This window comes from Rosa chinensis, chromosome 2, assembly GCF_002994745.2.
Source record: "Rosa chinensis cultivar Old Blush chromosome 2, RchiOBHm-V2, whole genome shotgun sequence".
Classification (NCBI taxonomy): Eukaryota; Viridiplantae; Streptophyta; class Magnoliopsida; order Rosales; family Rosaceae; genus Rosa; species Rosa chinensis.
Window position 1 is genome coordinate 81,002,488 of NC_037089.1, and position 20,716 is coordinate 81,023,203.

General features: G+C 39.9%; 4 protein-coding genes and 1 pseudogene across 7 annotated transcripts; 2 read left to right on the plus strand and 3 right to left on the minus strand.

Moving 5' to 3' along the window:
- The first annotated feature begins 2,876 nt into the window (after positions 1–2,876).
- Positions 2,877–6,241, plus strand: LOC112187013. 3 transcript variants are annotated; one of them, XM_024325620.2, is made up of 3 exons: positions 2,877–3,388; positions 4,186–4,336; positions 4,602–6,241. In XM_024325620.2, the coding sequence occupies exons 2-3, from the start codon at positions 4,192–4,194 to the stop codon at positions 5,792–5,794; spliced, it is 1,338 nt and encodes a 445-aa protein (XP_024181388.1). In that variant the 5' UTR covers positions 2,877–3,388; positions 4,186–4,191; the 3' UTR covers positions 5,795–6,241. The 3 variants fall into 3 exon arrangements, with proteins under 3 accessions (XP_024181388.1, XP_024181389.1, XP_024181387.1); XM_024325621.2 differs by lacking the exon at positions 4,186–4,336; XM_024325619.2 differs by lacking the exon at positions 2,877–3,388 and having other exon boundaries at positions 3,404–4,336.
- Positions 6,242–8,642: 2,401 nt separating this feature from the next.
- On the plus strand, positions 8,643–12,422 carry LOC112186238. Of its 2 annotated transcripts, none has more exons than XM_024324595.2 (2): positions 8,643–10,740; positions 12,001–12,422. In XM_024324595.2, the coding sequence occupies exon 1, from the start codon at positions 9,088–9,090 to the stop codon at positions 10,684–10,686; it is 1,599 nt and encodes a 532-aa protein (XP_024180363.1). In that variant the 5' UTR covers positions 8,643–9,087; the 3' UTR covers positions 10,687–10,740; positions 12,001–12,422. The 2 variants fall into 2 exon arrangements, 1 of the variants encoding a protein (XP_024180363.1); XR_005807406.1 differs by lacking the exon at positions 8,643–10,740 and adding an exon at positions 11,454–11,783.
- On the minus strand, positions 11,860–13,550 carry LOC112186239 (annotated as a pseudogene).
- Positions 13,550–14,235, minus strand: LOC112186240 (LEAF RUST 10 DISEASE-RESISTANCE LOCUS RECEPTOR-LIKE PROTEIN KINASE-like 2.7). The gene has a single exon (XM_024324596.2). It carries the CDS (start codon positions 14,204–14,206, stop codon positions 13,553–13,555), a length of 654 nt encoding a protein of 217 aa, XP_024180364.1. The 5' UTR covers positions 14,207–14,235; the 3' UTR covers positions 13,550–13,552.
- A 5,039-nt stretch (positions 14,236–19,274) lies between these two features.
- On the minus strand, positions 19,275–20,045 carry LOC112185158. The gene is made up of 2 exons (XM_024323364.1): positions 19,607–20,045; positions 19,275–19,495 (listed from the first exon to the last, which is right to left on the minus strand). The coding sequence occupies exons 1-2, from the start codon at positions 20,043–20,045 to the stop codon at positions 19,275–19,277; spliced, it is 660 nt and encodes a 219-aa protein (XP_024179132.1).
- Positions 20,046–20,716: the final 671 nt, after the last annotated feature.

Below are 20,716 nucleotides of genomic sequence, written 5' to 3' on the forward strand. Positions count from 1 at the left end.
TTCTCATTGACCAAATGAGATGAAGAAGAAGTTCCAGTTCATCAACCCACCTCTGGGCTCTAGATATGCTTTCTACGTCGAAGAGGACGAAGGCGATGAAGAAGACACTGCAAGATCTTTCAAAACTATGGTGGGATAACGAATCTGGTTCAACTAATCAATGCCAAACAGATCAAATATCATTGCGGACACGGGTCCTGATCCCTTTAATCAGTTCCCAAAAGGTTGTAGAAAATGCTTTGTGATTGCTGATAGGCCATCGAGGAGAAGAACGAACGGTATGGCTCTGGAGAAAATGGAGGAAGGAGATGAAAAAATTGGATTTTTGTGGCTGATGCACCAACGAGGATGGTGGTAATTAAATGAGTTTTACCCAGATTAATTACAGTGAGTGGAATTGTCACTGCTACCCCTCCGTCTTAACCGACGTTGGCTGCGTAAGTTGCAGCCTGCGTATTCCAGACTTCTCCCTAACACAGAAGATGTAAATATATATGCAATGATCCTAAGAGACAAAACTGATTAATTGATAAAGATCCACATAACATGCAGACATGCTTTTCCATGTTTTGTGGTTTCTTTTCCATGTTTTGTGGTTCCTTGCTTTTTCCTAACAACTCACGCTAACACTCCCCCTCAAGTTGGCGCATACACATCAATCATGTTAGGAATTGAACATGTTTACACATGCCAGGAACGTAAGTACGTACATACTCTATTTTTTTCGTGTGCTTTTGTAGGCATCATCTCTCAACTGTTGACATTTTTGGTGAAAAATATTTTATAACTCACATACACATATTTCAAAGCTATGGTAATTGACATCCAAGTTCTAAATTGAAATCAACTAGTCTTTCCGGAAAAAAAAAATCAATTACTCTTTAAAGAAAAAAAAAGAAAAAGAAAAAAGAACCCTAATAGAGCATAATCTCAGCATAATGTGACATCCAACTCAGCGACTCCCCCAATTTTGGTCTCCTATTTCCTCAAATGGATGGTCAAATCTGCGGGCATAAAGTTTTTGAAGACGAGGCAGTGGTTCAGAGCAGGTCTTCCTGAAATCTTTTGGAAACATGAAAGCCTACAACAAAATCAAAAACTAAAACTTATAAAAAAAAATTATCAAACGTCAAAATCTAACAAGAAATAAAGTGGGAAGAATTGTCGTCTTCAAAAAAAGAAAAGAAAAGGAAGAATTGTTAGATAGCCATAACATGGCATTAGTATGAACTCACCTCCTGATCATGAACAAATAGGAACATTTCTGTGCATTGAGAATCAAAATTTCTACTAAGAAAATCTCTGAGAGTAGAAAAGTGTTTCCACAATAAGTAGAAAAGAGCTAGAAACTAATGAGGGCTGCTGCAAATTGCTCAACAAAAGTGATCAAAAAAAATGGAAAAAGATAAATGAATATATACATGTATTGCATAGATAAAGCTCACCTCGGGATCAAAAACTAATAGGCGTATTGATGTGGAGCAAGAAGCATAGCCTTTACTAAGAAAATCTCCGAGAGAAGAAAAGTGTTTCCATGACTCATCTACAAAGGTGGCTTTCCTGTCCCGAACTGCGATTATACCCTCCTTAGGTTCAGAGTTTCCACAAAAATGTTATGCTTCATGTAACCATTGAAAGATAAAAACTTTAGATTTGGGCATTGATTGTGGCCTTCATGCTGTCATGGCATCCAAGCAAGTCAAGACTATCCAAGCCCTGAGCATGGATCTTGATATATTTCAAGTTATTGCATCTATCCAATGTTACTCCTTCTATGTTACATTTAGAAACAAGTCTAAGAGATTCCCGATTCACATCTCTTACTTTAACAGAGTAGTCACTGCGTCTCACTTTCAAGGACTTTAGGCTTGAACTTGTAAAATTAAGTACCTTATCCGGTAGCACAGTCAAGCCATGACATGAAATCACTGAAATATACTCAATGGTAGGACACCCAGAAATATTAAGCTGAAGAAAGTGCAGTTACGTACCATGAGTTGCCTCGAGCAACACGTACATTTTTTAGGGAAATTGTTTTCAATGATGCAAAACTTTGATCGATGTCTTTTATCGTGACATACTCCAAACTTAGTGCAGTTATAGATTTTGCACTAAGAAGATTATGAGGAAAGTAGTAGGAGAATTCCGGCAAGGCTATAACGCGAGGAAGGCTGATATCCAACTCTCTGACACATTTAGTAGCTCCAAAACTCACCAACCTACCTAGCAAATCCATGTCACCGATATATCTCGCGCGAAGCCAGAATTTTTCTAATGGATTGTCTTTGTCACAGAGCTCCAAGTACTTTCTCAAGAAGTTGATGAACTTTGTATGTTGAAGTATGCTATATTTGTTGCCGTCATAATCTTCTTGGAGAGCGAAGACCACATGCATATCCAACTCTTCGAAAGAAAGCTCGTGCGAAGCGCAAGTCTTGTGGGAAGGAATTGAAGAATTTGGTGGATAGCAAGGTCAGGTAAATGAGGTACGGCGGCCATGGCGTTTTGGTGATCATGATCATTCTCTGCGTTTCTTCTCTTAGCCCTCATCAGATCTAGATTGCTGCTGCTTGTCCATGTGAGACCTGTTGTTAGGGTTAAACGTACCCATACAAAATTTGTCCATTCAAAAACGACGAGTCGTAAAGTACAATCCGTGCCCAAGCTCCACGTGGCGCAAAGCTAGTGGAAAAGCTCATACTCACTGAAGATCTCTGACGTTAAGCTGACAGAATCACTTTCGAGTTTCGAGCTCAGCAGTCAGGACATAGAATCACAGAGTGGCATCTTACGTAATTTTCACCTGATTCCATACCTCTTTTGGTAATTTCAAAAAAAAGTTACTATCCTCGGACCCCCGAAACAGAACCATAGAATGGCTATAAAGCCGGTAGCGCCAAAACTTTCCCCAATTCCCAATCTCCATCACTCAGATTCCCAATTCCGATTCCGATTCCGTTTATTTCTTTCTCCGATCTCAAAATTCTTATTTGATTCGTTCAATTCATTCTCTTCTCTATCTTTTGATCCAATTTTCATACCTCGTCGTTCCTCCGATTAGATTCTAGGGTTAGGGATTTGAAATTTTCGCGAAATTTTTATTCGATCTGAAATTTTTTTTGCCTGATTTGGTTGTGTACTAGTTTTTCAGTGCTTGAATTTATCTGGGTCGTCCAGAAATCTGCAGGATTTTTCTGATTTATGAGAAATTTTTGAATTTTATGAATTTTCCATTCTTGTAATTTTTTTTTCATGTGTAAATTGGGGGGCACACAGGTTTTTGTTTTTGTAATTGAAAAAATTTGAGTCTGTTATTTTTTGGGTTCTGAGAAGCTGGTTTTGTGGGTGATTTTGGATTTGTGGATTGCTTGGGCGCCACTATTTTCAGGTAAAGACCAGCTCTTTCAGCTCAGTAATATTAAAAGAGAAGAAGATTAAGATGGTTTTATTACTATTAGTACTATATACATGTGCTTTTTGGAGCAGGTAGTTTTGTAATGCTTTATATTATGCTTGTTTGGACTATGTCGTTTTGCTTGTAATTCACATGCACGCATTGCAGTATGAATATGGTAAGATTGATTTTTTACAAAAGATGATGCAAGTTAGATTCCGTTTCTTTTCTGTCGAACATAACAGTCATCCTTTTTAAAGGAATATATGTCAGGATCAATGATTGAAAAAAGTAAAAAAGAAATGAAATGAAAGACACATCTTTCGTGAGTGTATATGTTTATGTATGTTGTATACGTATGCATATCTATGTGGTGGATTATGATTTGGTTTATGGAAATCATTATGATCTACTAATAAACATAGTAGCGCCTATTTTAGACCAGCAGAATATTTACTGTAGCTATATATGATGACTCTTGGTGGGTAGAATGGATTCTTTTTGTTTCCTGACTGATGTGGTTGTGTCATGGAATGCGGTGGCTACCTTTATTCAAATGTACAATACTGTTTACGGATTGTTACCCAGTATATGATATGCTCAAGTTGTATGTAATTGGAATTCTTTTTACTTATAAACGTATACGAAAGGTTTAGTTTTCTGAAATTGCTCTTTTCTTCTCGTTTAAAAAATCTTTGTTCCCTGCTTTCCCAGTGCTTCATAGGTTAGTTTTAGTGCAAGTCTTATTTTGCATATTCAAAGCACCACTTCAAATGTGGCTTCACTTGCAGGACAAAATGATTAACAAACGATCTTTTGGTGATGAGGGTTCTTTTGAGGTTGCTTGTAAGCACCCTAGACATTTGGAACACTATAATGAGCCTGCTCCATATGTGGATGTTTTTCATTTTAGTGATGCTTCCCAGAAATTTCAAACTCCAGGTATCAAATAGTTGCTATTTGTAATTTGGTTCTCAAATCGTGCATTAAGTTTTTGTCAAGATCTTTATAAGGTGCAAGGCATAACCTGGACCATGTATATTCACAATATCTAGTTATAGATGCAATCTGGATAGGAAACGAATTATCACCTTCCAAAAGAAACAATGCCACCAGGACCTATGCATGGTTGTCAATTGTCATTAACTTAGAGTATAATTTGTAGATGTTCAGTTTGACTTATTACTGATATAATTATTGTATGAAGATGGCAAAGGTGACGGGAGTTGTAAATTTCAAGAGGAAGGAAGGTCTGCAGCTGCAAGGGACATGGCAACTGAAGTCACAAATGAGACCTACAAAGAACTTGGGACTGGTGCTTCCGGAAGCATGGCCAAATGTTTGTGGGTCAACAACAGTATTGTTGAAGCTAATGTAAGATCCGAGTCAGAAGCTCATCTTTCATTGTTCCCAGAATTTTTTGGACCTGTAAACCAATTGAGGGATATACATCATTCTGACAAGATCTGTTCATCTCCTGTTGATTATTCTCCTCATTACCTAGTCTCTGTTGGACCCGAGCATCAAGCTTATGTTCCAGACTGCGGCCATGAGGGTTCACACACTTCAGAACATGAACGGCCTTTGGGTGTTGATGAGGAAAAGCTAATGGGTACCTGTGTCCTTTCTATGCCTGACCTTGAAGCATCTGCAAACTTTTGCTGTGAGGGAGCCAGAGACAACTGTATGTGTGCTGATTCAGGTTCTGTAAGATGTGTCAGACAGCACATCACAGACGGTAGAAAGAAATTAAGGGAAGACCTTGGGCAGGAGCTTTTTGAAGAGTTGGGCTTTTGTGATATGGGAGAGGAGGTTGCAGATAAATGGAGTGAAGAGGAAGAGCATCTGTTCCATGATGTTGTCCTCTCTAACCCTGCATCACTGGGTAAGAACTTCTGGCATAATCTCTCAGTGGCCTTTCCTTCACGAACGCATAAGGATGTTGTCAGCTATTATTTTAATGTGTTTATGCTCCGGAGGCGTGCTGAGCAGAATAGGTTTGATCCTCTAAACACTGATAGTGATGATGATGAGTTGCAAAAAAGTGAATTTGGACTGGTAGAGGATAATGAGGAGCCTGTGGTAGTATCTCCTATTAATCTAGATGCTTCTGCCTATAATGAGGAAGACCACTTACGGGGTGCCCAAGTATACATTGAAGATGCGGATGACATAGATGGTTATGACGATGCTGCCGTGGTTGGATGCAAAGGTATTAATGACAATGAGGGGGGTGATATAGATGATGGCTCAGGAGCCTCTCATGCTGGGAATTTCCCTGGTGATTGTGGCAGATCCACTGAATCTCGGCTTTTGTTTAAAACTTCTGAGACTGTTAGAGCAGATTATGATATTCAAGATGATTCTTGCACATCCTATGACTATCAGCAAGACAGTTAATCGGTAGTATCATGGGAAATGGTGCAAGAGACTGCAGTGCGAGATGAACATGCTCATTGTCGCAATGTGTGTGAACATCTGACTGTACCTATTTGCTTTTCAAGTCAATAAGTTCAAGAAGAAAAGGGAAACCAAGGCTTCTTGGTTCCAAGATGAAAGTTGATTTCCTTCAATGTCTTCCGGTCTTGTAAGATGGGTAGCTACAGATAATGGAGATTGTAACGCAAGTTGTGTCCATGGATGGTCGAGGGGACTACATTGGAGTTTTTCCTTGAGTGGGTGGAAATCCTTTACCTGTGATATAGAACTGAAAAAAATCAAAAGCTTGTTGCGAACAATTTCACCATGTTTTTGCTAGTGTTGAATTTACCTGTATGTTACAGCTTGAAATCTCATCTGTATTATTTTTGGTCAAACACAATAAGAAATGGGAAAAATGCACCAACAGTGTCTGGACACTGTGAGGTGTCAAAATGATATCTGAACTTACAAATTTATCAATGTGATATCTGGACTTATTTTTTCGTATCAAAATCGTACCTACGATCAAATTTCGTCACGGAACCGTTAAATTTTGCACGTGAGTCAATTTTTAGGGTAAAATTGTCTTATTAAACATTTTTATTAAAAAAAAAAAACAGAAGAAATTTCTTATTTCTTCTCTCTGTCCTCTCACTCTCACCAACACCACCGCAACCAACACCAGACCACACCAGTCGTCGATCAGTTCAACTAACACCACCACCGCGCCCATCGAGCCCATTTCCTTTCTCGATCTCCGGCGAAACCCTTTTTCTTCCTCATTGTCTTCTTCTTCTTCACCCTCGTCCTCTTCAGCAATGGGCAACCTAACCCCCTGCATCCTCATTTTCCAGACATTCGTCGGCATTGTCAGCCTCCGACTTCACTCTCAATTCTCTAGCCTACAATTGCCTCTGATTGAACCCAAAATCATCGGCTTAGCTCAGAGGGACGACCAATTCAGTGATGGGGATTCACCCATTTACACACTCTCTTCGCCCAATGGGTTTTGGTCCAAGCATCGCTACGATGTCAGCTACAATCAGCTCCAGAAGGTACTCAAATTGATTAGAAATTATTGAATATATGCTTGCCCAATGGGTTTGAGATTTGTATAGATCACTTTTGTGTGCTGTGTTTCATTTGATGAGTTTTATGGGTGATTAGAGTTTGAATTGGATCTTATAATTTGATGGAGGGGTTGTTCAGTTTCTGTATGTGTGGTTGTTCATGTTGGGAATGACATAGGTGGTGTTGCATGTCTGGAATGATGGAGAGGTTGTTCATGTGGTTGTTGATGGTGTGGAGGTGGTGTTGCATGTCGGGAGTGATAGAGAGAATGGTGCGATTGGAGCTGTGATTTGAGAGTGGAGGGCTGTCTGGGTCTGAGTTTCTGATCAATGGTGTATACAAGGGGGTCGGAGGAGAGAACGAGAATGGTGGTGGCTAAGCCGTCGGTTGCGGCGGCCAGGGTGAACTTGGACGAGCAGTTCGACAGGCGGAGCAGGGTGAGGAGGTGCCTGCTGTGATTCACCTTGGCCGTAATCGCTTAAGGCGGCGCCGATGTTCTTCAAGGCCATGACGTAGCCGGAATGACCCGCTACTGAGATGATTAGAATCTTGATGATCCAAATCAGGGGAAGAATTCTGAAGAAGAAACCAAAAAAGAAGAAGAAGAAAGAAAAAAAAAAACTTTTGAGGGTAAATCGGTCTTTTTGTCTTCATTAAGTGACTCACGTGCGTGGCACGTGCAAAATTTAACTGTTCCATGACCGAATTTGGTCGTAGGTACGATGTTGATACTAAAAAATGAGTCCATGTATCACATTGATACCTTTGTAAGTTCAGATATCATTTTAACAGTCTTCACAATGTCCGGGACACTGTTGTGCATTTTTCCCATAAGAAATTACGATTCCTTATTAACTTTGTCTGATGTAAATGCATACCACTAGTCTGACAAATATTGGAACCGAATTGTCAAGATCTCACATGATTTTGTACTTGGACTACCAAGCCAATTTACCTGTCAAGTTAAACGATGCAACACCGTATCATGATGGCTCTGTCTAAGTATTGTTTTTGTACGAAACTGAGCCCAAATGATGACCTTCATTTTTCAATTAACAATGAAAAGGGGAAAGAAAGAGTGGCAAATTCATAAGCACCACAAAATTGTAACCCCTCCCCACTTCCCCAGCGATGGAGTCTTAAGCACGGAAGCACCAAGCAACAACATGAATGGATAAGTCTTCAAGTGTGGTTATGATGTTTCTTGTTTCTATGTGAGTCGTCTATTATGATTTCTTTCAAAAGCTAAATCTATCGACTTATTACAAGATATTATAAATTTATAGATCGTTTCAAGTGTTTAACAATATAGAAGTCTGAGATTAAGAAAATCGCATATTATTTTATAGTCTCAAAAAAACTATTTTCACTTCACTAGTCTTTTAACTTAACGAGTCGTAACCTAACGATTACTGTTTATCTTTTTAGCAACATAGAAGTGGAAGAAACCAACTATTGTGTGTGGACTCCTTAGTCATTGGGGTTGTATTTTTTTTTTTTCCTTTCTAAATTTGAAACTCAATGTCTTTGTTACTATTTTGCTCATTTTCCGTCAACTCATTTTTACTGTTTATTAGAGAACGTTTATGTGCTTTTTGAAGAAATGCATAGCCAAACAAGCCCTTGCAATGGGTCGGTTTCAAATCTAGTACCTAACACCCAAAAATCCCCAACTTTATTACAGAAATGCCAAAACCAGAGTATAAAATCTTCATGGACACGAGAAAGTGGGACAAGAGTCTGAGCCTCTCTCTGAGATCATAACCTTGCTTTTCATGCAAGGATTTCTTCGCCCCTCTCTCCTTCCAAATCCGTCATAGCTTTTGGAGAGAGAGAGACAGAGAGTCTTAGTGTGAGGAAGTGTCACTCACTCTCTCCCTTCCTTCTTCTCTGCTCCCAAACACTGCTTAGAGGCTTTCACAGGCTCCAAAACCCAAGAAATTCAAAGTACCCAAGAGAGTCACAGAGAAAAAGATCAGTTCTTTGGGACCCAGTTCTTCTTCTTCTCCAAAACCACTGTGAACCCAGAAGTGGATTCTTCTCCAATCACTCAGAAATCAAAGACTCTGATCTGGGTTTTTCTCCATCCTCTGTTTCTTGAGCTTCCTCTGTTTTTTTTTTTTTTTCAATGTGATACAGAGAAAAAACCCAATTTCAAATTTTGGGGTTTCTGTTTGGGTTTTGGGATCTGGGTTTTTCTAATGGAGGAGCTGAGAGGTGCAGGGCATGTGTGCAAGCTCTGTGGTCAGAGTTGCGTGAGCGGCAAGGTCTTGGGAGGTCACATGAGGTCTCACGCGTTCAAGAATCCGATCAAGTCAAGTAGAAAGCACAAGAAAGCCAACATGGGTTTTCAAGATGACGGCGATGGCAATGTGGGTTATGGCCTGAGATTAAACCCCAAAAGGTCCTGGAAATTTTCAGGCAAAGAAGAGGAAGAAGAGATTGTGTGCAAGGTTTGTGGTAAAGCGTTTGAGAGAAAGAACGCTCTGTTTGGTCACATGAAGCATCACTCGGTGAAGCAGAGGAATGAGGCTCAGTGGTGCAGAGATTGCGGTAAAGGGTTTGAGTCTTTGAAAGCTTTGAGTGTTCATAGGAGAGTTCATGCAAAAAGATTGAAGGGTTTTGATGAAAAAGAGAGGGGTTTAACCCAGAAGCTTTGCATTGAGAGTTTGGGGTTGGTGAGGAAGAAAAGATCTGCAAGATTCAGGTACAGGATTGCTTCTCCTAGTTCTTCATTTCCTGGTTTGAATTTGAGTGAATGTAAATTTGGTAATGGGTGTGGAGTAGATGTAGAAGAAGCTGCTTTTTGCTTGATGATGATCTCTAGGGGTTTAGGGAATTGGGGTCAGATTAGTTCAGTGGCTGAGTCCTCAAATAACAACTCGTTTTCTGTTGAGGTTGAGTCACCGAGTCAAAGGAAGCGAGTTAGGGACAATGAGGGTGGGGTTTTTGCTTGTGATGATGATTCTGGATCTTTACAGATCAAAAGGGCCAAGGTGGAGGTGTCAGCTGATTGTGTTTTGGATTGTGAGAATGACTCTACTGTGAAGGAAGTGTCTGAGTTTGGTGAAATTGATTCTGAGTTTGTAGGTGATGAGATGCCTAAATCTGGGTTTGTGTTATATGGTATTGAAGAATTGGATGTGGAAACTAGTGAGGAGGAAGTAGAAGTGGGTTTGGGATCCATGAAGTTTGGTTTGAGTAAGAAGGCTGTGCTTAAGGCTTGTGATTCTGTGAACAAAGGGTTGTATGCTACTGAATCCGAAACCTTTGCTGATTCTAAGAAGAAAAGAGAACACAAGTGCAGGACATGCAGAAGGGTTTTCGGCACCCATCAGGCACTTGGAGGCCACCAGAGAGTTCATAAGAGAAGTTACAAAAGCTTAGTGCTGAAGAATGAGGATGGTGAAGATAGAACTCAGATTGGCACACTTTGTGAGACTGAGGATAATTGCAATCCTGCCAAGCTTAAAAGTAGTGATAACTCAGTGGAGCAGGAGATGGAAACTGTGACTGTGGGAGGTTCTGAGAGGAAGGGTCACGTGTGTGGTATCTGCTTGAAGGTTTTTGCATCAGGCCAAGCTTTGGGTGGTCACAAGAGGTCTCATTATGTCAAAGACTCGGAGATAGCCACAGATAAGACCAGAGTAATGAAGCAACAGATTTCTGATATCTGTGATGCATTTGAAGTCAGTCACCAATTGAAACTTCAGGAGGAGAATGATGGTGTTGAATTCAAGCCATGGTGGGCTGGAACTGAACAAAAGCATGAGCTGCTGGTGGGTTTGATCCCCAACTAAGAAGTGACTCCATGAATGAAGTTTTTAGTGGTATTTGCTAGTACATAACTGGAGGTAAAAGCTTCTCTCCCTGCTGCTTAAGCTTTAAGTGGCAATCCAATTTTGTCCTACTTTCTGGATTTGCCTTTTGATATGAAGAAATTCATATACCTGCAAATTTGTAGATTACTGATTCATTTGTGGAGCTTAAGTCCTGTATGGTGACTATTTTGTAATTTTGATGAACTATAGTTCACTCCAAAACTATCAATACATAAGCAGAAACATTACATTCTTTTCCACTCTTTTGCTTTCAAGTTGGAAAAGTCTGAATAGAACACACCTAATTTTGGGACCCTTTTTCTACAATTTGCTGGACCAAACAATCACACTACAACTTCCTCTTGTTTAGCATGTAGTATAAAAACACATACTTGATGTATACTTCTTTCCATGTGTATTGTATCAATCTTCTTTTGCAAGTAACCTCAGAGCAAGCAATCTCTTTAGTACTAGACTGATACACCATATAGTAGACTCCTTGCAAACTTCAGGGCTGTTCCTTTAATTGAGAGCAAAGTGATAGGGATGAGCTGTTTGTTGAGGTTCATTAGGTGGTTCAGTTGGGCATATACGTAGATTTAATATACAAAATGTTTTGTGCCGCAGTAGTGAAGATCATGTGAATATAGATGGGATCACTTGGATGTAAATCTGTGCTAACTGGCCATGTGCATGTCTGCCGTATAACATTTTAGGACGTGCTACAAATTAAGTCTGGCCTCTCTGGCTTTTTAATGGCCACACCTCATTTGATAGCTATTTACAAAAACCAATGATTAAAAAGCAAAAATCTAACTGTATACTTACAGCTCTGGTTAATTTCATCTTACTCGAACCATTTTGGTTTGGCCAAGTAATTATAAATTTTGCATCACAATACGTATGATAGTAGACAAGAAACAATTTATTCTTAGGTATCGAGAATGTTGAGTTTTGCATCACAATAGGTATGATGGTAGACGTTTGTCGTTACTAGTTGGTTTTGGGTTGAATTCTATAAGTACAACATTCCCAAATGCATATTACTTCATCATATGATCATATTCATTCCATTGGTGAGGATTATCCACTCTTTTGCCCTTTTCTCTTCATGATGTTAGAAATTAGAAGTTCACAAAACTCAAACTAAAGTCACATTACAGTCCATTATAAATTGGCTTCAGACCTTATAGTTCCATAAATCAAACTTACATTCCAAGAATCATTTTCAAATGGGTTTGAATTGAGTCAATCTTTGTGTCTCTTGCCAACGCTAACGCTAGCCTGTTTCAGATGGTTGACATGTGGTCACAGATTTCTCCGCAGATCTTGCAGGCGAAAACAAGCAAGGCTTTGGTGGAATCGGAAAGGAATGAAGGGGACCTTCTAACATCTCTACCACTTTGCTCATTGATGGCCGATCAGATGGACTGGTCTGAATACACCACAGACTTATCAATATCAACTTTCTTGCTCTTTTGTTTTCCTCCTCTGATATATCCCCCAAAATACTATTATCCTTCTCTAGCTCTAGATCCTTGTAAATGTAATGTGGAAACATTTCACTTGTATGGGATACTCCGGAATTCAAATTCTTTCTTGCTCCAACCATTTCAAGAACCAACATCCCGTAGCTTTTGACATCAGATTTGTGAGATACTGCTCCAAAATTACGACTAAATACTTCTGGTGCAATATATCCTGCAGTTCCTCTCATTCCCATCATCGATACAATACTATCCTTCGTTTTTCATAGCTTGGCAAGGCCGAAATCAGATACTTTTGGACAAAAATCTTTGTCCAAAAGAATGTTCTGCGGCTTTATGTCAAAATGCAAAATTCTTGTGTTACAACCACGGTGCAAGTACTCTAGACCCCGAGCAATGCCAACTGCAATTTCAGATAATGTTTTCCATTCCAAGCGGCAATTTGCATTAACAGATCCTTGTTTGTGTATGAAGTTATCCAGAGATCCATTAGGCATGTATTCATAAATTAGAGCTCTTTTATCTCTTTCATAACAAAAGCCCAAAAGAGTGACTATATTGACATGGGAAGTTCTACCAATGCTGGCAACTTCATTTATAAATTCTTCTCCGTTACCCTTGGATGCGCGTAGCATCTTCACTGCCACAACAAGGCCATCAGGTAGCACTCCTTTGTATACAGTGCCATATCCTCCTTTCCCTATTTCATCTCGGAATGCGTTTGTCATTTTCTTCACCTTTGAATAACTATACCGCTGAGGGGTAAGCGATCCATTGTTCCTTATGAATTCCTCGATATCAAACTCATTCCTTGAAAATTTATTGCAGAAGATCATTCTTTTCCTTGATAAGCATGTAAGACAGAAAACAACTACCACTGTCCCAGCAACACCAGCTGAAATGCCTATATTTAAATTTTTAGTTTAAGTCATATACACCTTTACAAAGTTGATGAAAAGAAGAAAGAAATGTTCAAAGAAACTTGTAGGTGTTACCTGTGACAAAACCAGGTGATGGTGAACTTGTACCTGCAATCACGAAGGTTTAACCATAAGAATCATGCATGTTCGTATATCTAGCTATCCTGATCACGAACTTTATAGTTACTCTACATAAAGTCCTTCAAGTCCAGTTGTGTTCAGCGATAATGTGACAATACTCTAATTTGTTTAATTAGTATAAATCCCTGGAAAAAAAAATTTCTGAATAAAAAATCTCTATACCTGTTTTACGACTTCCACATGTGGTTGCAGCATAGGGCTGATCTTGGCAAAAGCACATAAAGTCACCATCAGTAGTGTTCATCCCACACTTTCCTCCTGATGCCTCACAATTGTTGCATGCACTATTATCAATCTTCAATCCCAGTACGAAACCCCCATCGATGGCTTCTTGGATCGTCGTTTGATTGTTATCAAGAGCCAAAACAGCCGTTTCGGAACCGGAACCAGAACCTCATTTTCGCATGCCCCAGTAGAAACTGGTCTAAACGGGAGTCCACTAGTTTGTGATTGTGTGAGATAGGAGACAGTGACACTACTGTTGCAAACAAGGGAAACATTTAACCCTGTAGGATTTGAAGTAGTATTACATCCGTAGTAAAAAGACATGTTCTGAAGCCCAGAACCATAATTGAACAGAGAAAAGTCGATGCTGGTGTTAACATAAGAAATGGGGCAGATAGTTTTCCAATAATCGTTCCTAGCAACTTTAACAGCCCGATCTGTACTACTAGAGTTCGTCTCAAGAATTCTGAAGTTGATATTTCTCATGTTGATCACTGGGACATTGTCTTGGCATTCGATTTCGAACCCGGGCTGGCCACAATAGTTAGGTCGATTCACTCCCCAAAAGGGGTACGAGATGTTAGGGATGTTGCCACAGTTGATGGCCTGGTTGCAGAAGGCATATTGAGGATCATCGGCACACAGAGTGAATGGAAGATTGATTGAGAAAAAGGAAGTGATCACGAGGAAAGGAATCAAAGATTGAAGCACAAGGGAGTTCATCATGATTGTAATGAAAAGGGGAAAGAGTTGACATGTTTATAGAATTCTAGCTTTGTTTAATTACAATTTCAGCTAGGTGTTTGAATAATTCAATGGACGAGGAAGAAAAGGAAACCAATGCATGCCATTCAGCTAGACTAGTCTAGTCTGCATCTCATGTTCTTCCAGAAGCTAGAGAAAGTTCTTGAATAAATTGGATGAATTGCATGCAATTTCTATGCCTATTTGCATTTCACATGAGTTTTGTAAAGAGTTTTCTAGCCAGACTGCGTGGCTTGAACAGATGATTTATTTAGGTAATAACTTTTTCAAAAGAGCTTGGGTTTCTGAACTATCAATGCACTGACATTTTCTTGAAAAAAGAAAGTTCTACATCATGTATGAGAGAAATAAGATAATTAAACATATCAATAAAACAAACAATTGAAGTCTGAATGTTCCCAAGCAAAACAATTCCTACGTTGTTTGAGGACAAGTATGAAATGATAAACAGAGAGAGAGAGTAATGTTTCTGTGAGAATAGAGATTCAAGTGTGTTTATTCATCTCACACAAAGAGGTATTTATAGGAAAATATTACAAGTGTGAAAGCTCAAAGAGTAACTCAATTTGATAACCTCTACATTCACAGCTGCAGCCTTCTATGGTGGCTGTGATGATGATAAAATGCCATGCTTGTTGCCCTTTGGCATAAAGCTTGTCACACAAGTCACAATACCTACATTATACACTCAAGTACCTATTTGTATACATGATATAGACATTTATACTATGACTCATGTTTTGTACATGTGAATCATATATACTACAACACTCCCCCTTGGATATTTCATGTCAAATAGTATTGTTTAGGTCGTGCGCTTCGAAATTGCCTCGTTAAAAACCTTGCCAAGTAATAAAACCCTGTGGGAAAAAACAACCTTGGTCGAAGGAGAAAAAGAGCACAACGCGCGTTTGAGTGTGGAGTATGTAACTGGATACTCCCCCTGATTTAGACTCCCCCTGAAGATCGTGGGAGTTCGGATAGCCTTCTCAATCCGATACTCTTCACATGTTTCTCGAAAGGGGATTTTGGTAACGACTTAGTAAATAAGTCCGCTACATTTTCCTCTGATCGGATTTGATTTACTTCAATTTTCAGAAGTGTTTGTTGTTGCTGATTGTAGAAGAATTTTGGCGATATATGCTTGGTATTGTCCCCCTTGATGAAACCTAATTTCATTTGCTCAATACAAGCTGCATTATCTTCGTAAATGCATGTAGGTTCTTCTGTGGTGGACTTCAAACCACAGGTTCCTCGAATGTGTCTATTTACAGACCTTAGCCATATGCATTCACGCACAGCTTCATGTAGAGCAATAATCTCTGCATGATTTGAGGAAGTAGCAACAAGGGTCTGTTTCGTGGATCTCCAAGATATCGCGGTGCTTCCCATGGTAAAGACATAACCTGTTTGGGAGCGACCTTTGTGAGGGTCAGAGAGATACCCTGCATCAGCAAAGCCCATCAAAACATCATTATCATTTTGATGGAGGGGAGGAGGAGAACGTCGGCCACCATGGAAAGTGTCGCCGGCGTTCATATTGCGGAAGGTGGCTTTTTGCCATGTGGGATCTAATCCCATACTTCCGTCCTTTCTTTTCTCCCTGTAGGGATAAAACAAGCCCATATCAATCGTACCTTTTAAGTATCGAAAGATTGTCTTTATACCAATCCAATGGCGGCGTGTTGGCGAGGAACTATGTCGAGCCAACAAGTTCACTGCGAATGAGATATCCGGTCTTGTGCATTGAGCTAAGTACAATAAAGCACCTATTGCACTTAGATATGGCACTTCAGCCTCTAATAAGCCTTCGTCCTCATCCTTTGGACGAAATGGATCTTTTCTGGGCTCAAGGCTACGGCTGATCATGGGAGTACTCACAGGCTTTGCTTTATCTTCATTAAAGCGCCTTAGTAATTTTTGAGTATATGCTGACTGATGGATCATAATCCCATCACTACGGTGCTCGAGTTCTATTCCGAGACAAAACCGTGTTTTCCCAAGATCTTTCATCTCAAACTCGGATTTCAAATATTTAGCAGTTTCTTTTAACTCATTTAGAGTTCCAATTAGATTCATGTCATCGACATATACTGCTATAATTGCAAATCCGGAACTTGTTCTTTTAATGAACACGCATGGGCATATTTCATTGTTAATATATCCCTTCCTAATCAAGTAGTCACTTAGACGGTTATACCACATCCGTCCGGATTGTTTCAATCCATATAGTGAGCGTCTCAATCTTATTGAAAACGCGCTCCGTGGTTTAGAGCCATTTGATTTGGGTAATTGAAGTCCATCTGGAACCTTCATATATATCTCTGAATCTAGATCCCCATAGAGATATGCTGTAACCACATCCATAAGCTGCATGTCAAGTTTTTCGGAAACTACCAAACTGACAAGGTAGCGGAACGTTATAACGTCCATTACGGGAGAATATGTCTCCTCGTAGTCGATTCCAGGGCGTTGTGAGAAACCTTGTGCCACAAGGCGGGCTTTGTATCTAACAACCTCATTTTTCTCATTACGCTTTCTAACAAAGACCCATTTATGGCCAACAGGTTTTATATTTGGTGGTGTCAGCATTATAGACCCAAATACCTGTCTCTTTGTTAGTGAATCCAATTCAGTCTGGATCGCATCTTTCCATTTAGACCAATCTGCTCTTCGTTGACATTCTTCAACGGAGCGAGGTTCGATATCATCGTATTCTATAATTCCTTTTGCAATATGATATGCAAAAGCATCATTAATAGTCATAGAATTTCTATCCATCACCCCATGTATACTAGTGTAATTCATGGAGATCTCTCTATTCTCTGGAATTGGTTCTTTTATTGGAGCGTCCTCCAATGATGTCTCTTTGACATAACCATAATCCGGAATATTTTCATGAGAGGGATTAATTGTATCGATGATTAATGGATTATTTTGTGCCAAACTCGCTTTCTTTCTTGGGCGAGAATCCATCGAACCAATGGGCCTCCCGCACTTCCTGGCGGGAGCCATGGGTCTAGCCACTACATCACCCATATAGGGGACGTTGGCGCCATTCTCATGTATTCTTGAGATGGCATCATGTCCTCTAGTGTTAGGGACATCAATCCTTGCAGGCACATTTGCAGCAGGTATATGTGATCTTGTCACTTTAGCGATATCAGAAAACGCATCAGGCATTGATTCTGCTACGTTCTGAAGATCGAGAATCCTCCGCACTTCTATTTCAGATTGTGCTGTTCGGGGATCAAGATGAGACAGAGTGGGGACAAACCACGACAATTCCTGTCTTTTCTGTTGAACATTACTGTTCATGTCTCCCCCTAATGATGGGAAGACTGTCTCATCAAAGTGACAATCCGCAAATCTAGCGGTAAATAGATCGCCTGTCAAGGGTTCTATATAGCGGATAATGGTGGGAGAGTCATATCCAGTATAAAGACCTAATCGTCTTTGAGGACCCATTTTGGTGCGCTGTGGCGGCGCAATTGGCACATAGACTGCACACCCGAATATTCGTAAGTGTGAGACATCGGGCTCATACCCAGTGACCATCTGGGAAGCAGAAAATGGTTGGGTGGCAGTGGGCCTCAGACGAATAAGCACAGCTGCGTGCAATATTGCATAGCCCCAAGCAGAAATAGGGAGATTGGTGCGCATAACCAATGCTCGAGCAACCATTTGAAGTCTTTTAATGGCAGCTTCTGCGAGACCATTTTGGGTGTGTACATGAGGTACAGGGTGTTCAACCTCGATCCCAATGGACATGCAATAATCATCAAAAGTTTTTGATGTAAACTCTCCAGCATTGTCAAGACGAATTGACTTAATAGGATGATCAGGGTGGTGAGCCCTTAATTTAATGATCTGTGCTAGGAGTTTAGCAAATGCAGCATTTCTCGTGGATAATAGCATGACATGTGACCAGCGTGTCGATGCATCAACCAACACCATAAAATATCTAAATGGTCCGCAAGTTGGTTGAATAGGTCCACAAATATCACCTTGTATTCTTTGCAAGAATGGTATATTTTCTTTAGAGTCCTTTGCATAGGATGGTCTTGATCCTACCTTTGCTAAAGAGCAAGCCTTACAAAACGAATGATATGAAGTAGTTCTTTCGACCAATCTTTGGTTCGTACTTCTTTTCGTTTTGAAGAATGGATGTCCGTGTGAAGTTTTTAATATACGGAGCATCATATCACGACCTGGGTGACCCAAGCGGTCGTGCCAAAGTCTATATGTGTCAGAATCCCATAAATTTTCATTCATGACATGGTTGGATTCAATTACTCTGATAGTGGTTGCATATAATCCACTAGAGCGACACATAAGTTTCTCTAATACTCGTGTATTTCCGTAGTTATTAGAGGTAATGCAAAGGAACTCTTGTCCATTCTCACAATGTGTTTCCACATGAAGATCATTGGCTCTTATATCTTTAAAACTCAATAGGGTTCTTCCAGCCCTAGGAGCATATAGAGCTTCGATGATATTAATATTCGTGCCATTTGGCAACAAAAATTGAGCTGGTCCTCGACCATGAATCAATTGTGATGATCCTGCCATCGTAGTTATTGAAGATCGACTAGGCTTCATCCATAAAAATAATTGCCTGTGTCGTAATATAGTATGTGTGGTGCCACTATCAAGAAGGCATTCCATTTCTCCGGAAAACATACTGAAAAAGGAGTAAAGTTCGGAATATTAACACATGTCCATGACATTGAATGCGATACTTTATTAATAAGGAAAATAACCAATGATTACATCAAGGTTTCCAAAGTCTATTCCAAAGTACAATCAAACTTTATACAAATTGTAATTGCTCATTCCGTTTGGTAATTCCAATGAAATATGACCAGGGAAGTAGAGAGATGTTGGTGGAGCGAGGCTCGCTTAAATACCATGGTCTCAATTACTTTCCTAGACATCATATTTCATTGGGTACACCACATAAGAAAAAGTCAATACAATTGTTATTGATTAAGGCACATTTGCCCTTGGAAAATAGAAAAGGACTATTCTAATCAAAGTCTGCTGCATCCTCGTGCATTTGTTCAGCTTTGAAGTCCTCTATTGTGAGATTGACATCTTCACTATCTTCATTTTCGGCAAGGTTGGATTCTTGCTCCCTGTTTTGCCTATACTCTTTGTAGCTTGCAGCTAGTTTAGTACTTGCATGGCATTGTTTGAACCAATGCTCGATTGATCCGCATCTATGACACACGTCATTATGGTTGCCTCCTTTCATTGGAGGTGCAGTTTGTCCATGTTGTGGATATTCCCTAGGAGGGTTACTGCTACTACCACGCCTTATGATGCGACCTCCACGGCCCATATTGTTATTATATTCACCTCTCCCACGTGTGGAGTTGCCACCACGTGTGAAGTTGCCACGTGTGGAGTTACCACCACGTGTGAAGTTGCCACCACGAGTGTCCGCTTTAAAGTTGCGGTTTCTCTCTTTATTGGGGTGGTTATATGGGCCCGTACGCCTTTCTTGTCCCTTATTATTAGGGTTTTGCTGCTTGCGCCCCTTTTTGGGTGCATTATAATTTGCCTCACGGACGCTCTTGGTTCCTATGGGCCTAGAATTATAATTCTTTACAAGGATGTTGTCGTACTTTTCAGATACCGACAAAATATTAATAAGCTCATTAAACCTTGTAATTCGTCCAGCATTGACTTCTGTGCGAAATTGCTTTGATATCACAATTGCTGAGACGGGAATGGTGGAGAGAGTCTTCTCAAGTAGCTCATCTTCTGTGAGAGGCTTTCCACAGAACTTCAACATAGCTTTGAGTCGAAGAGCTTCCGAATTATATTCTGCAACAGACTTAAAGTCGGAGAAGCGTATATTATTCCACTGAACCTTCAAGTCAGGGAGGAGGGTATCTTGGATATTACCAAAACGCTCTTCTAGCGCTACCCATAAGTCTCGAGCATCTCTCATTGACATATACTCTAGTCTGAGAGCTTTATCCATATGGCGCCGCATCAAGATAATAGCTTGTGCATGCTTTGTAGGTGTTCTTTGGAACACAAGGCCTGGATTAGGAGCTTGAATTATGGGCAATATCCCTCTTGAAGTGAGGTGGTTCTCAACGTCGGTTACCCAACTATAGTATTCCGAACTCGTTGAGTCAAGCATTTGAAAGTCGAGTCTAGGTGCATTCGACATCCTGAAGATAAGAGAAGATATATTAGTTTCGGAGTTCAAAACTTCCACGAAATCTAAAATCAATAATCTTTAGACCAAAACAATGATGTTTTGCGGACACTCTTAGTCCGAATATTATGAACACTCTTAGTTCATAATTACGAACGCTCTTAGTTCGTTTAGCGTGAATTTCTTGGAATTCCGCTTTTGATTGTAAGTTCCCGAGAAAAATAAAGAGAAGAAGAATAGAGTAAAAACTCAAAAACGGGAACTTTTAGTAAATATTACCTTGGAATAATATTGCT